At 43.4% G+C, this 17,032-nt stretch overlaps 1 protein-coding gene across 3 annotated transcripts in view; it reads left to right on the top strand.

Moving 5' to 3' along the window:
• Nucleotides 1–17,032, top strand: part of invs (inversin) — a 351,132-nt gene that overhangs the window by 65,669 nt on the left and 268,431 nt on the right. For 2 of the 3 annotated variants that reach the window (XM_068004896.1, XM_068004888.1), the window contains exon 4: nt 11,976–12,111. The exons of the other annotated variant lie outside the window; for it this stretch is intronic. In XM_068004896.1, coding sequence (XP_067860997.1) covers nt 11,976–12,111 — 136 coding nt within the window. The remainder of the gene's footprint in view (nt 1–11,975; nt 12,112–17,032) is intronic. 3 annotated transcript variants of the gene reach the window in all.

The raw sequence follows: 17,032 nt of genomic DNA, 5'->3' as shown, positions 1-17,032 counted from the left end.
GCCACACACACTGGCAGCTATTCAACCATGACTGGCACATCACCCAGACATACGTCCCACTTTCTTGCAGGAGAAGGTGGCGCACAACAGGAGGCAGCAAGTGGCAGTGGCATTTAGCCCCTCGAGCCTGTTCTGCCATTCAATGAGATCATGGTTGATCTGTGACCTAATTCCATATACCCCCCGCCTTAGTTCACAGAAATTGATCAAACTCAGATTTAAAATTCACAGTTGAGCTAGCATCAACTGCCGTTTGCAGAAGATCGTCCCAAACTTCTCCCACCCTGTGCGTCTAGAAGCATTTCCTCACTTCACTCCTGCACGTCCTAGCTCTAAATGTTAGGCTATGATCCCTCATCCTAGTATTCGAGTATAGGATACCTCCAAAAACAGTTACAAATGCATCAGTAGCCGGAAGCAATAATCCAGCAACTAACCTGTAAATCCTGCATGGTCCCTTTAAATGGCACTGGTGGGGGATCCATATTTAGATCGTTGCTGTAAGGCAGTGTGTTGATTGTAGAGTTAAGGGCCCAAATGGTATCTATCACTTTAAATCAGCGGTGCACATTGATCAAACGCATTTTCTCCCTACTTTACGTGATACCGACGTTCATTATTTGCGCATGCGCTAAACCCTTTACCAAGATGGCGTCCAGCGCATGTCACGTTTGTGCGCATCCAAGACGCCATCTTGGATCTCCAGGAGGCCGTGTAGTGCCGAAACAACTGGTGCTAGACGGCCCAATTTAGCGCCCACTGTTTCAGTGCTGTGTTTTTTTACATTATTACAGTGGAAACTCGGACTGTCTCATTTTTATTTTGAATTCTGATGCTGCTTCTAAAGATCATTTTCTTACCCGTAATAATTATTTGGTCCCTGCTTCAGTTGTTTATTCACCAGGTCACGGAAAGCTGTATATGTAATGAACTGGAGAGGGGAGCCTTATCAGCAAGACAATGAACCTACAATCCGAAGTTTGAAGTTCACTTTCTAATCAGTAGCTCCCCAACAAATTTTGATATATTTCTACGGTTATACCTATCTCTATTTTGTAACTCCTCTCGCTAAGGGAGTTCTTAATGTGACCTATAAGAACCCTGCTCTTTAACCATGCTTTTTCCCTCACCTGACCCACTTCTTCTTCCTTTCCCCTGCCTGCGATCCAGGTGGGGGTCTTTCTGTTCGTGATCGGTGAAGGAGTGGAGGGAGGCACAAGGCTTCCTTGTGAGGTCCGGAGGAGCACTCCTGCTCCTCCTGGCCCACAAGGAAATCTAAAATTAAATTTTTCAAACTTACCTACTGGGCCTCTTCTGGCCCACGATCCCCCTCCCAGGCAGGTCTGGCCTGACAGGGAATCCATCACTGCTCCCCCGCTCAGGCCTTCGACTAATATTGCAGTCAGTCTGCATTTTTAATGAAGGACCCTGCTGCCTTCCTGCGGGTGTCCTGCTCACCTGCTCAAAAGAGCATGTTAAGATTGGGATACAGCGGAAAGGCAGTGGGATTAGAGGGGGTAAGTGACTGGCCTCATTTTAACTGCCCCCCCCCCCCCCCAGTTTCGGTCAGGCAGGGTGAGTTAAAATCGGGATCTAAGTGTCGGTTTGGCTCAGCATTAGCACTCTGAGTCAGAAGGTTGTGGGTTCAAGTGCTACTTCAGGACTTGAGCACATAACCTAGGCTGACATTTCAGTGCAATACCGAGAGAGTGCTGCATTGTCAGAGCTAACATATTTTGGATGAGGCTGAGGCCCCATCTGCCTGTTTAGGTGAACATAAAAGATCCCATGGTATTAATCAAAGAAGAGCAGAGAATTCTCCCAGTGTCCTGGCCAATATTTATCCTAGAATCAACAGATTAACTGGTCATTTATCTCCTTTGTTTTTGTGGAGCCTTGCTGTATGTAAATTGGTTGCTCAGTCTGCTTGCATATCAAGTGATGACACTTTACAATTATTTGTCTGTGAAGTGCTTCAAGATGCCCTGAAGACATGAAAGGTGCTATATAAATGCAATGATGTGGAGATGCCGGTGATGGACTGGGGTTGACAAATGCAAGGAATCTTACAACACCAGGTTATAGTCCAACTGTTTTATTTGAAAATCACAAGCTTTCGGAGGCTTTCTCCTTCGTCAGGTGAGTGTGGGATTTGGATTCCATGGAAGGTTACCGCATTTATAGTCAGAGAACAATACCTGGTGATTACAGATAATCTTTCCAACTGCCCGTTGTCAAGGCAATCACTGCGACACTGCGACAACGGATGAACGGACACTGCGCAACAATCGCCAGACAGGAGGGTTCCCTCCCAGTTGGGGAACACTTCAGCAGTCAAGGACATTCAGCCACCGATCTTCGGGTAAGCGTTCTCCAAGGCGGCCTTCGAGACACACGACAACGCAAAATCGTCGAGCAGAAATTGATAGCCAAGCTCCGCACCCATGAGGACGGCCTCAACCGGGATCTTGGGTTCATGTTACGCTACACGTAACCCCACCAACGAAAAAAAGTTATCTGTTTTTAATACAACGGGTCATTCTATGTCTTTCTCTTCCTTTCGGATGTTTCTCTCTCTCTCTCTGTCTTTTGTTCTGGCCGTTTGTGTATTTGGTGGTCCTGTAGGTAACATCTCTCTGTCTGAACACTTTGATTGCCTTGACAACGGGCAGTTGGAAAGATTATCTGTAATCACCAGGTATTGTTTTCTGACTATAAATGCGGTAACCTTCCATGGAATCCGAATCCCACACTCACCTGACGAAGGAGAAAGCCTCCGAAAGCTTGTGATTTTCAAATAAAACAGTTGGACTATAACCTGGTGTTGTAAGATTCCTTGCATATAAATGCAAGTGCTTCCTTTCTTAACTGTGTGAGGGCGCTGAATATTCAGGTATGGTAGTCTAGTTAAAGTACTGGACAAGCAACCCAGAAGTTAAGAGTTCAAATATCAGGCTATTAACCTTTCTCATCAGGGCAAGTTGTGAAATTGAATTAAGTAAATGTGGTAATTTCTTGGCTAGAATCAGAAAATTATGATGAAAATTGCCAGACTGTCATAAAACCAAACTGGATTTACGAATGTCCTTCAGGAAAGGGAATGTCTCACCTCTACCTGGTCTGGTCTACACATGACTCTAATCCACACTTCCTGATTGTTAAGATTTGGGTCTGCCACAGGTTTCTACTTGAGATCTGTGGTATTGGTTGTTCCCTTAAGCAAGCTGGCTGCCTGTTTTTTTTACAGAAGTTGACACCCACTGCCCTATCTCTGCTAGCGCAGTAGTGGGACCCAGGAATGTAAAAATGAAACTTCCTTGTGATCTGGACCGACCTCTACCTTAAGCACATGTGCTCCTTTAATCTCTCTGAAAGCGTGGTGCATTAACACTAGGCAAAATAGCCTTTGGTTTCATTTGTAAGCTACTTTGTTCCAAATACAGGTCACCGAGTATGATGAAAGTCACTTGGTACAATCAGTTCAACTTCTTTCCACGTACCTTTACAAAAATGAAGAACGTACGTACACTAGCCCAGTTGGGGAGATTTGTATTTAATGTAGAAAGATTGGTTTGTTCCACAATCTGTTCTACTGCCAGTGTAGAGTTATTTCTCCCGTGCAGCTTTTCTGTTGCCTTTTTCTGATTTTCTGGTGTCTGTTGATTCTTCAAAAGGCTCCCTTCAAAGACTAACAGAGATCAAATAAATTTATCAACATCAAGGTGCTTGACATCTCCTGAATGGCCAGACATGGCTAATGAATGAGGCATTTTTGGGAACTCTTCAAAACAACGGTCCATCCTGCATTTAAAATGCCTCTCGACTGTCATTGGATTGATGGCTCAGTGTGGGATTGTCTGGCACAGCTAAGTATTTCAGAAAAGCTTCTGCTTAAAAAGTTCATAGCTGGGCCCTATTCCTGTTTCTAAAAAAAAAAGCCAAAGATTCCTGAACCATGACAATGGTATACTCTTAATGCCTTCTGAAATGGGTTAACAATTTTTATGAAAGAAGGCCCACCACTACGTTCCCAGGCTTACTAGGGATGGGCAATAAATGTGGCCTTGCCACTGCTGCCCAACAACCTGAAAAAAATTGCTAAGCACCTTGAGTTATGATTGTAACACCACTGATGTTAGTACACCCAGTCCAGCTCTAAACTTTTCCCAGAATATAATTGCAATCACTGTTTAAATGAAATTATTCAAAACAATTGACAGACAAGACAAAAAAAGCTTGCCAATAAAGAGCTTGCCCCAGCTCCTGGGGAAAAAAAATTGGGTTTCTAGTCCTGGTTTTCAATCCTGGCTCCAGGGGGCAAAAAAAAGTCATCAGCACTGGCTCATCTCTCTGCCTCCTTTGGGCCACATCAGGCCCTACTTTTCCTTCTCACCCACTGGCTATGCTGCCTTTGTGCCCATTTAGGTCCAATCCTGCTCTGCCTTATTCCCTTTCCTGTTTCTTGTCCCACATCTCCTGTATTTCCTGTTGCTATTTTATGCTCCACTCCAGCCCTTCCTTAGTCTGCTCTGAGGACCCGTTCCTGTTTACTCCTGCTCCCTGTCAGTCTTTTGCATTCCCAGCCATTTCCTGCCCAGCACCCTGCTTTTTTTTTGCCTTACTCCTCCTTTATTTTTAAACCTCCAGGCCCCATTACATTGCCACTAAAATCTCTCCTTTAATAAACTGAAAGTCTACTCTTCTCCTACCGCAGTAGGCCAATTTCTTGCAATCATTTTCCAGTTCTTCCCATCGGGTTTTGCAGACAGAGTCTAGAGTTTGCTTGTATTCTGCGGCGAGTGACTCACCTCCTGACTCCCCAAAGCCTTTCCACCATCGACAAGGCACAAGTCAGGAGTGTGATGGAATACTCTCCACTTGCCTGGATGAGTGCAGCTCCAACAACACTCAATAAGTGCGACACCATCCAGGACAAAGCAGCCCGCTTGATTGGCACCCCTTCCACCACCCTAAACATTCACTCCCTTCACCACCTGCGCACTGTTGCTGCAGTGTGGAGCATCCACAGGATGCACTGCAGCAACTTACCAAGGCTTCTTCGACAGCACTTCCCAAACCCGCGACCTCTACCACCTAGAAGGACAAGAGCAGCAGGTACCTGGGAACAACACCACCTGCACGTTCCCCTCCAAGTCACACACCATCCCGACTTGGAAATATATCGCCGTTCCTTCATTGTCGCTGGGTCAAAATCCTGGAACTCCCTTCCTAACAGCACTGTGGGAGAACCTTCACTACACGGACTGCAGCGGTTCAAGAAGGCGGCTCACCACCACCTTCTCAAGGGCAATTAGGGATGGGCGATAAATGCCGGTCTCGCCAGCGACGCCCACATCCCATGGATGAATAAAAACAAACACTGCAGCTCCAAGCCTCCATATGCACCAGAATGTTAATGGCATTGGCATGCAATATAGCAACCACAGCAGAGCACCTTTACATAGTGTCTTTCCGAGCCCCTTCTCCAACAACAACTCCCTTGTGCACTGATAAAACCTTTGCACCATCATTATAGAAGACATCAAGTAGGACCCCAGTAGCTCAACAATCTTCAAAATACTCAATACCAAAAAAATGATAGCCAGTACAAAAAGAGAAACCTCCCTACATTGTTTTTGTCTCTGGCCAGAAAATGGATTGAAGTGGTTCAGTGAGGTAGTGATGGGTCAGATGGGTATTGAGTTGGGTGGTGATGATATGTTAGAGAAGAAGGGATGGTTGGGGATAAGATGGTAGATGGAGAGGACAGGGGGAACAGGGGAGGATTTTTTGAGGTGAGGGGAGATGCAAACTGCAGAGAACCATAGAATCATAGAATGGTTACAGCACAGAAGGAGGCCATTTGACCCATCGATCCCGTGCCGGCTCTTTATAAGAGCAATCCAGTTAGTCCCATTCCCCCGTTTATTCCCCGAGGCCCGGAATTTTTTTTCCCTTCAAGTATTTATACAATTCCTTCTTGAAAGCCACGATTGAACCTGCTTCCACCACCCAGTCAGGCAACACATTCCAGATCATAATTACTTGCTGCATAAAAAAGTTTTCCTCAGGTTGTCTTCGGTTCTTTTGCCAATCAGCTTATATCTGTGTCCTCTGGTTCGCAACCCTTCCGCCAATGGGAACAGTTTCTCTTTATTTACTTTATTTAAACCCTTCATGATTTTAAACACTTCTATCAAAGCTCCTCTGAACCGTCTCTGCTGTAAGGAGAACAACCCCAGCTTCTCCAGTCTATCCACGTAACTGAAGTCTCTCATCCTTGGTACCATTCTAGTAAATCTTTTTTGCATGCGCTCTAAGGCCTTCACATCCTTCCTAAAGTGCGGTGCTCAGAATTAGACACAATACTCCAGTTGTGGCCAAGCCAGTGTTTTATAAAGGTTCAACATATCTTCCTTGGTTTTGTACCCTATGCCTCTATTTATAAAACTCAGGATCCCATATGGTTGTTTAACCGCTTTGTCAACCTGTCCTGCCACCTTCAAAGATTTGTGCAGGCCCCTCTGTTCCTGCACCCCCTTTAGAATTGTACCATTTAGTTTATATTGCCTCTCCTCGTTCTTCCTGCCAAAATGTATCACTTTGCACTTCTCTGCGTTAAATTTCATTGCCCATCCCACCAGCCTGTCTATGTCCTCTTGAAGTCTATCACTATCCTCCTCACTGTTTACTACACTTCCAAGTTTTGTGTCATCTTCAAATTTTGAAATTGTGCCCTGTACACCCAAGTCCAAGTCATTAATATATACCAAAAAAAGCAGCGGTCCTAGTACCGACCATTGGGGAACACCGCTGTATATCTTCCTCCAGTCTGAAAAACAACAGTTCACCATTACTCTCTGTTTCCTGTTACTTAACCAATTTCATATCCATGCTGCCACTGCCCCTTTTATTCCATGGGCTTCAATTTTGCTGACAATCCTATTATATGGCACTTTATCAAACACCCTTTGAAAGTCCATATACACAACATCAACTGCATTGCCCTCATCGACCCTCTCTGTTACCTCATCAAAAAAACTCAATCAAGTTAGTGCAAATACGATTTGCCTTTAACAAATGCATGCTGGCTTTCCTTTATTAATCCACATTTGTCCAGGTGACTATTAATTTTGTCCCAGATTATTGTTTCTAGAAGCTTCCCCACTACTGAGGTTAAACTGACTGGCTTGTAGTTGCTGGGTTAATCCCTACACCCTTTTTTGAACAAGGGTGTAAGATTTGCAATTCCCCAGTCCTCTGGCACCACCTCGGTATCTAAGGAGGATTGGAAGATTATGGCCAGCACTTCTGCAGTTTCCACCCTTACTTCCCTCAGCAACCTAGGATGCATCCCATCCGGACCTGCTGATTTATCTTCTTTAAGTACAGCTAGCTTTCTAGTATCTCCTCTTTGGATCTATGGATGTCAGAGACCATTGAGCTAAGCAGTGTAGTTGTCTAATGAATCGAGAGGGATGGAGTTGGGTCTTGTAGAGGAATTGAGCTTGGTGAGGGCCTGGAAGGAGATTCGGAGAAACTTTAGATTGATATGGGGTAAATTTTAGCCCCCGTGAATGGGGGTGGGGGGGGGAGTAAAATATTTTCCGTTTTCAGAGTGGGGCCGCATCCCGGCTCCAAAATGCCAATTTCTGGGTTTAACCCAGGCAGGTTTGTCTGCGTGCGGACAGCAGACACCAGGAAGTCCCGCCCCCACTTAAAGTTTGAAAGGGCAGTGTACCTCATTAAGATACTTGAGGTATGTAATATTTTGTGTATTTGAATAATAAAACAAATTTAACCTTACCTGTTTGGGTTTCCCATCACTTCCCATTCACTTCAGGTGAAAGCAGGCGGGAAGGGCGGATCCATGAGGTGGGTGCCTTTATTGCACTGCTTGTGGATCCGGAGGAGCAGGAGTGCTTCATCCAGTCCCGACAAGCTCACCTGGCCGACAGGACCCTCCTATTCAGTCGGTTTTCCCCCCACGCCCCATGGTGGACTCCCGCCTACCTTCGACTCTTCACCCAACTTCCAGCGAGCTCCGATCTTCTTCCCAGCCACCCCGATCTGTTCCTCGCCCCCCCCCCCCCCAATTCTGTTCCTCGGCCCCCCCTATCTGTTCCTCGGCCGGCCCCCTCCCAGTCTGTTCCTCGGCCCCCCACCCCCACGATCTGTTCCCCGGCCCCCCGATCTGTTCCTTGCCTCCCCCCATCCGATCTATTCCTTGGCTCCCCCAATCTGTTCCTCGACACCCCCCCCCCCAAATCTGTTCCTTGGACCCCGAGCTGTTCATTGCCCCTCTCCCCCCCCCCCCCCCCCGGATCTGTTCCTCTGCCCCACCGATCTTCACCCCGGCTTATGATCCCTCCCTCCATCTGCTCCTCAGCTGCAGCCTGCTTTGGCAGGCCTTCCTGCCCGACAACCAGCCAACCTGCCAATGGCTGTCTGGGTGCGAAACCTGGAAGTGCAATTGATTGGCCTGATTAAGGTTGTGATCACAGATCACAACCTGCCCACTTACCTTCGGGGTTTCGCAACCGGAAATCTTCCTCCCACTCCCTTCCTGGCTCGACATAAAAAATTTATCTCATGGAGTCAGGGAAAGGGTGTGGGAGGGCCGAGGGGATTGCAGGCAGGTAGTATGTAGATTAAGGGAAATGTGGATGTGATCATAGATGGCTTTATCGAAGATAGAGATCTCAAAGATGGCAAAACCTTTTGAGATGATAGAATTGTGGGTTTCGGTGAGAGAATCTATATAGAAAGTAAAGTTGAGTGAGGATAGAAGAGAAGTAAGAGGAGGGCAGGTGGGGGAATTTTGGTAAAGGTTGAAATCACCAAGATGACAAGTTGCATAGTACAGGGGCAGGATGAAGAGAGTAGGTAGGAGATTTCAACTAGGGAAGTTGCCAGAATATTCAACAGGACAATAGCCAAGCATGATTTTGAAGGAGAAATGGGAGGGGTGGTAGAAGGTGAGATGCTCAGAGGGAAAGAAGCCAGAGGCCAAGATGGGACCTGGCAATGAGAGCCAAGCCACTGACGTGACTGTTACGGTAAGAGACGTGGTGGAATGAATAGCTGGAAAGGAAGGCCTCAACAAGGGGAAAAGACTTACTATCTGTGAACCAGATTTTGATAGGCCCCAGGATAACAATTGATTCATCTCGGATGAGATTGTGGATGTGAGCGCCTTATTTGTAAGGAAGGAAACATTTTGAAGGGCATTGGGTAGTAGGAGATCAGTTTAGGAGACGGGAGCAAAGGAAAAAGAAACAAAGGAGATTGGAAAGGTTTGTTCCCATAGTGGGACAGAACGGTGTTGGGCAGAGATGGGGTAATGATGCAGTGTAGATTACCATTCTGGGAAAGGTCAGAGCTGCAATAAGTATGGTGGAAGATGCCAAGAGCAGAGCATAGGAAAACTGTAGGCCCATCCAGGATGAACTCTTATCTTGGGGCGGTAGCAGAAGAGGTCACTGAAGGTATGACGGCATGTGGATTAGGTGTGAGGTAGTAGGGCAAGACTGGAAAGTCATGGATAAGCTAGAACCAAGACATGGGCCATAGGATAAGAGGAAGAGAGGTGTTAGAGCAGCAGAGGAGGACGTAGACCAGAAAAATGAAGAGAGAAAACTCGATTCTGGGGTAGCAGTCAAAATGTGCACATACTGGCCGCACAGAAATGACTATGGGTTACACATTCAAACTGGGTGATTTATGCTTGACTATGAAAGCCTATGATACACCGCATCATACAAGGCCTGATGATCACAAAAGAATCAGGGGTCAGCAGTAGTTGAAGAAATCTGGGGCTGATATTGGAGACAGGAAGAGAGTTTGGCGCCTGGTAATGGCTAAACCGAGTCCAAGCAGTAAAGGTGGTTTTAAGGAAAAGTCCAGGCACGGGTGAAGGTCAAGAAAGATTCAGGGCCTGGTGATGGTCATAAAGGATCCAGAATCCATTGACAAACAAGGAAGATCCAGAGCGTGGCTGATTGGCTGGATTGCAATCAGGTTTTAGTCCAGACAGCTTGAAGCTATGGCTAGTCAAGTGCGGGTCAATGGGTAGCTGTTGGGGACTGGAGCCATGTTGGCTGGAGGCTGTGCTATGGCTAGCAGAGGTGTGGGGCTTGGCTGGAGTTCTGAGTCCAGGGTAGGCTAGTTGGAGGTTGGCTACCTTGCTGGTGAGGGTCTGGATCCAAGGCTCAGCCCGGCTGCAGGTCAGAGCTGAGACCTGGCTGGAGGTTTGAGTCTGGCTAGCAGGGATCTAGGTTCGGGCCTAGCTGGAGAACAGCAAGAGTCAGCACCTTCAAGAGTGAAGTGGGGAAAAATTGGTAGAAAAAGTCAGAGTGGGGGGGAGAATATAAAAAGGAAGTTTAAAAAAATTGTTGAATCAAATAAAATAACAGACTCACAGTCCTGATTTTGACTACTTTAACAGTAGGAGGCACAAAGCTTAAAAGAAGGGAGCAAATATTAGAGATAGGTTGACTTTGCCTGTCGTGTATCTCCTAATAGTTGGTTGCAAAGCAGTATTGCGTGAGTTATGGAAGCAGGTCACATACAGACCCTCTCAACTGGGGATGGGGGTGGAGGAGATAAATGGAAGAGATGAAATCTGAAAATAACTTGTTCTATTTTTTAAAAATGGCTATCCTTGCTCTATGGTACAAGACACTTCCTCTAATAGCACATTAAAAAATATCAGCATGGGTCTGTGAAGGTGAACAACCAGTTGTGAATATGGATCAGGTACTATTGCTGGTGAAACACAAAAAAAATCAACAAATTAAAAACCTTACTATTTATTAATTAGAGGGAGTTACATTGTTTGTCATTGGGTAGTATTTTGACCTTTGGCTTTCCATTAAACTAGTGAACATTTTGCTGTTAATTTGTGGGGGAGGGGGAGGATGTTGAGGGGGTAGAAACTACTAACTCCTTACATTTTTATTGGTTCTTTAAAAGCTGTTGAATAGCCAAAACAGTGTTTAGATTTGCATATCCACGATTCCATTTATTCTAAAAGTATCATTGTTGGAATAAAGTTAAATTAACAAGTTGCCTTTTAAAATGTTTGTTCAGAACACAAAAACAGTTGATAGATAGTCGAGACTGAGCTGAAGTTACTTTGATATTGTACTTTATTATGTTGAGTTCAAAGGCTAAATGGCTTCTATATGATTCCCATTGCAGATAGCACACAGACTCTCTCAAACTGCTTTCAGTACAGTTTTACATTTTACAGCGTTGTTTGAGGCAAAAGTTTAGAGAGGCAGGAAGTTTTAAGAACCTTTTTTAAAAAAAATCTGCCAAGCAGCTCGACGACTTAATACGTATGACAATTGTAGAAACGATTGTGTTTACTCTTAAAACTTTTTTTTGGCACAAAAGTGCTTCTAGTCTTTCGTGTAAAGTCTTGATGCATTCCAGAGCAGTTGCTAAGGTTCAAGACTGTGGGAGGAAGGCTAAGTAATTGAGGAGTTCCTGTCACGCAAGTGTGCTGAAAAGTGAATGCTATGGTAATGATGTGGTGGATCTATGACGCTTGTTGGGGTAGCTTAGTGCCATGTAGATATTACGAAAGTTCAAACACCACCAAAAAATGTGGATTTCCGTAACAAATGACTACTTGTGGAATTCTCATATATTCCATTGTTCTTAAAGAAACCAAAAAAGTGAAAACCCTATGTGTTTCCCAAGGATTACACAATAATTAAATAGCAAGTAAATGAGCAACAAAAACTCTTTCAGCACTGCACATGTGAAAAAAGATCATTCCTTTTTGAAAGTTTAGGAATTTATTTGGGATTGTTTTTACTAATACAGATTTTTTAAAGTGGTTTTCTGACACATAAAGATCTCCACACAGTAAAGTTTGTATTTGGAAGCCTTACTTGAAAAATTCATCTTATTTGAGATCCAGTACATTTCATTATTATTTGACTGAAATTATGTTGCTTGCCCAGGCTGGAATATTGCCTCGACCTAACGGAAGTATGAATGGCACAGAGAACTGGCTGCCCAGTGGCTCAACGCTGACCTCCCAGGTTCATGCTGCTGCAGTCAATGGAGACAAGTATGCATTGCATAAACTCGTAGCAGGTGAGCAACAATATATATGTAGTTCAGTGCTAAAAGAATGCAAGACATCTAAAGGTTATACTGCCTTTCTTCATACATCAAAGAAAGTTAAATAATGCTTCATTCCAATAAGTTAATCAAAGGCTGTAGTTTCAGCTAAGTGAAAGAAGAAAGTAAATATTTTTGGTACGTTTAAAGTAATGGTAATTCCAGTGTTTTGTTTCTTTCACCTAGAAACTTACATTAAAAACACAAAAGCAAAATGAGGTCAAGGTGGAGAGAGTTGGAGTGAAATATCGCAAAGTCAATCATGGAACCTCATTTTTATTTACAAATCTTGAGTCGGCATGCACTTCCTGTCTCACTTACTGTTGTCACGTTTTTGTCACAATTTTGTGTCAATTTTTCCCACCCTTGACCCCATTCCCACTAAACTGCTGATCTCACAACTTCTCTTCCTGGCTCCCATGCTAACTGACATTGTAATTGGTTCCCTCTCCTCAGGTACAGCCCTATTCCCTTTCAATCCCATTTTCATGCCCCTCCTTCTTTAAAAAAAAACACCCTCAACCCCTCTGTCCTTGCAAACTACTGTGCCACCTCCAACCTCCTATTCTTCTCCAAAGCCCTTGAACAAACTGAAGCATAATTTCCTCACTTTTGTATTCCAATGCCCTTACTATAAAGGCCAACATCCCATTAGTCCTTTTGATTACTTTTTATACCTGTGCACTAGCTTTTAGAGACACCCAAATCCCTTTGTTCCTCACAGTTCTTAGTCTCTCACCATTAAGAAAATATTCCGATTTGTCTTTCTTTGACCCAAAGTGTATGACCTCACACTTTCCCACACTGAACTCCATTTACCGGGGTTTTGCCGACTCACTTCAACTGACTATCTCCCCTTCTAATCCCTGCTTCCAGCTACGCAACTTAATATGCCTCCTAATTTAGTGTCATCTGCAAACATGAATTTAAAATTCTCTATTCTGTCATCCAAGTAAAGGGTAGGTCATGCCTGACGAACCTGATTGAATTTTTTGAAGAGGTGACTAAAGTAGTGGACGGGGAATGTCTGTGGATGTTGTTTATATGGACTTCCAGAAGGCATTCGATAAAGTCCCTCATAAGAGACTGTTAGCTAAAGTTAAAGCTCATAGAATTGTGGACAAATTATTAACCTGGTTAGGAAATTTGCTGAGCGGCAGGAGACAGAGAGTAGGGATAATGGGCAGGTACTCAAGTTGGCAGCATGTGACCAGTGGTGTCCCACAGGGATCTGTGTTGGGGCCTCAACTATTCACTGTATTTATTAACGATTTAGATAACAGGATAGAGAGCCAGATATTCAACTTTGCCGATGACACAAAGATGATGGTAGCATTGTAAGCAGTGCAGATAGAAGCATAAAATTACAGAGAGATATTAATAGATTAAGTGAATGGGCAAAATTGTAGCAAATGGATTTCAATGTAGGCAGGTGTGAGGTCATCCACTTTGGACCTATAAAGGATAGACCAGAGTACTTTCTGAAGGGTGAAAAGCTCGAAACAGTGGAGGTCCAAAGAGGCATAGGGGTGCATGTACATAGATGATTAAATGTCATGGACAGTTACAGAAAATAATCAGAAAGGCTAATGGAATGCTGGCCTTATATCTAGAGGACTAGAATAAAAGGGGTAGAAGTTATCCTACAGCTATACAAAGCCCTGATTAGACCACACCTGAAGTATTGTGTTCAGTTCTGGGCACTGCAGCATAGGAAGGATATATTGGCCTTGGAGGGAGTGCAGCGTAGATTTTACTAGAATGATACCTGGATTCCAAGGGTTCAATTATGAAGAGAGAAACTCGGGTGGAATTTAGAAGATTACGGGGTCATTTGGTCAAAGTTTTCAAGATGTTAATGGGAACTGATGGGGTAGATAGAGAGAAACTATTTCCACTGGTTGGAGAGTCTAGGACTAGGGGACATAGCCTAAAAATTAGAGCCAGGACTTTCAGGAGTGAAGTTAGGAGACACTTCTACACGCAAAGGGTGGTAGAAGTTTGGAACTCTCTTCCGCAAACAGCAGTTGATTCTAGCTCGATTATTAATTTTAAATCTGAGATTGATAGATTTTTGTTAACCAAAGGTATTAGGCGATACGGGGCCACAGATCAGCCATGACCTTATTGAATGGCGGAACAGGCTCGAGGGGCTAAATGGCCTACTCCTGTTCCTATGTTCCAAGTCATTGATATATATGGTGAAAAGCTGTGGCCCAAATCCAGATCCCTGGGGAACACCACTTGTCACATCCCACCAATCAGAGTACATTCTCTTTATCCCTACCCTCTGTCTCGTATTTCCCGACTAATTGCCAGCCCGTGTCACAATGTTACCTTCAATTACGTGCGCTCTCATTTTTGCTAAAATGTGCAGAATTTTATCAAATGCATTCTGGAAGTCCATATTGACAGCATCTAAAGGCACTCCCTTATCAATCATGCTTGTGAGCTCCTCAAAATATTCAACTAGACTATTCAGACATGCCGTACCCTTCACAAATCCATGCTGACTCTTTTTGAGCAGCTCACACTTGTCCAAGGGCTCAGCTACTCTGTTCCTGATGATAGACTCCAGTAACTTCCCCACAAGTGATGTTAAACTGACAGGTCTGTAATTAGGAGTTAATTGTTAAACCTAGGCAAGCTACTCATCAATGGCACAAATGAGGGCATAGGTTTTGCTTCATAGGAAATCCAGTCTATTTATGGAAATTGCCTTTGAGCTGCGAACAAAAAACACTTCAGTTTGGAAAGAGCCTGAACTGTAAAAGGGTTAACAGAGGAGGAAGCAGGTGAGCTTGGGGTGCAATAGTGAATGTTTTCATTATGTAAAGCCTGCCATCCTTGATACCACCTCCCGTAACACAGAATTTAGAACTTGTGTAAAAACATGGTGAAAAGTGAAACAAAGATGACCAAAAATTGTTTTCCAGGAGTGGTAACTCTACACAAACTCCAACTCCAATTGTGCCACCTGCATCCTAGGCTGTAAACTCTGCTACCATCGACCACCCAAATGTGGCTAGTGAATTTTCAGACCATTGCTTTCTGGCTAGGATTTTCTGTAGTTCAGGGTAATCTCAGCCACCAAGAATGCTTGAATAAACAATTTGAGAATGCCTTCCGTATCGTAATTTCTCCTTGGCAAACTGCCTGCTATTGGCAATGTTCCCCTTCCAATAAATAAGGAAATGGGAAATTATCCAGTGTCACTCTTCCTTTCCCTTGTATGCTGACATCTGATTCAGCCAGTCATTTGGAGAGGTCCATCATTGTAAAACGTTGTGGGTTTCTTGTATAGATAAGGTAGTGATTAGTGCAGTGGCAATTGTTGTTTCTAATGATTGGTCTCGGTTAGGGGTTGATACCGTCAAGTGTGTTTGGTGTCCTATCTCAAATTGGGCTTTTTCACTGGCAGGACTTCCTGTTAGAGTACTTATAACAAGGCTCCCCCTAACTCAAGTCATTGATTGAAATTCCCCTTCCATAATTGCCAAATTGTAATGCCACAGATTTATATATTCTGCCCATGTCACAGGGCTATGTTCCAAATCTCTTACAGTGACTTCTTGATATGATTATATCCCCTAACCACCATTTCAATTACTAGGTTTACAACTTCCGAAGAAAGGCTTGAAAAATTGGTGCTGTTTTTATTAGAACAAGGGAGATTACGTGGTGATTTGGTAGGTGTTTAATATTGTGAAGGGATAGGACAGAGCAGATAGAAATAGTGGTTGAGGGATCCAAAGCATGGGGCATTGATATAAGATTAAATCTAAAAGATTTAGGGCAGACAGCAAAGAAACCTTTTTAAATAGAGGTTGTGAAATACACTACCAGAGTTTATGATTGAAGTAGAGACTATATCAACTTTTAAGAATAGGTGAGATAAGTAGTTGAAGGAAATGGGAATAAAGGGATATTGGAACAGGATTAGGACCTGTGGAGGATAAAGACCGACACAGACTGCTTGGGTCTGTTTTTGTGTTGTAATTTCCATATAATTCTGTGGAATGAAAAAACCCAGAAGTGTTTACTTTTTTTTGTAGAAAAACCTGATGATGTAAATCTGTTATCAGTTATTCAAAAAAAAATGGAACCTTAATTTGAGATAAATGTTTTCTAAGGTTAACTGTGGAAAAGTTTATGATTGTCTGAAGGACTGGCCATTCACAAACGATACTCTTTGCAAGCCCCACATCCCCAGTCTTTTTCCAAGCGATGCAAAAACTTTACTGGTTGAAAGTAATAATAAATGTTTATTAAATCAGCTGTATTTTTGTTTACTGCTCTGGAGAGGCAAAGATCCCAGAATACCAGCTAATACCTAATTTGGCATATTGTTTCATAATAAATCAGTGGCCCGAATAAAACATTGTGCATTACATGACATGACATCCTTGTTGTTATAAAACAGTATAGCCTCCAATTAACTGTGATCAACAGCAAGGGGTACTGTATATTGTATGTGTATATTATAAAATGGTATAATTGTGCACATTTCCTACAGTCTGTCATACTTTGGTATTTCACTGTAACTCAGACAAATTTGTGTCACATTTACAAAATTTGTTTCACCTTAAATAAGATTTTTCCACCTGGTTAGCTGATAATGCAAACTTATTTATTGTGATTGAAATGTACTAATTGTAGTTTGATTGTATGCAAATTTCATATGTCTTTTAAAAAAGGAGAGAGAAATTAAATAAATTGCTAAAGGAACATATGTGAGAGACATTCAGATGAGAGAGAAGACACAGGGGAGGACATATTTAAAGAAAGAATGAGAGAAATAGCAATGGGAGATATTTAAATACCAAATGATTACGGTACAGGTTAAATAAATGGGCCCGGAATTTCCACAGAGGCTATTCCGATCTCCTTCTGT

This window comes from Heptranchias perlo, chromosome 2, assembly GCF_035084215.1.
Source record: "Heptranchias perlo isolate sHepPer1 chromosome 2, sHepPer1.hap1, whole genome shotgun sequence".
Taxonomy (NCBI): Eukaryota; Metazoa; Chordata; class Chondrichthyes; order Hexanchiformes; family Hexanchidae; genus Heptranchias; species Heptranchias perlo.
This window is presented reverse-complemented; position numbering and strand designations above follow the sequence as displayed.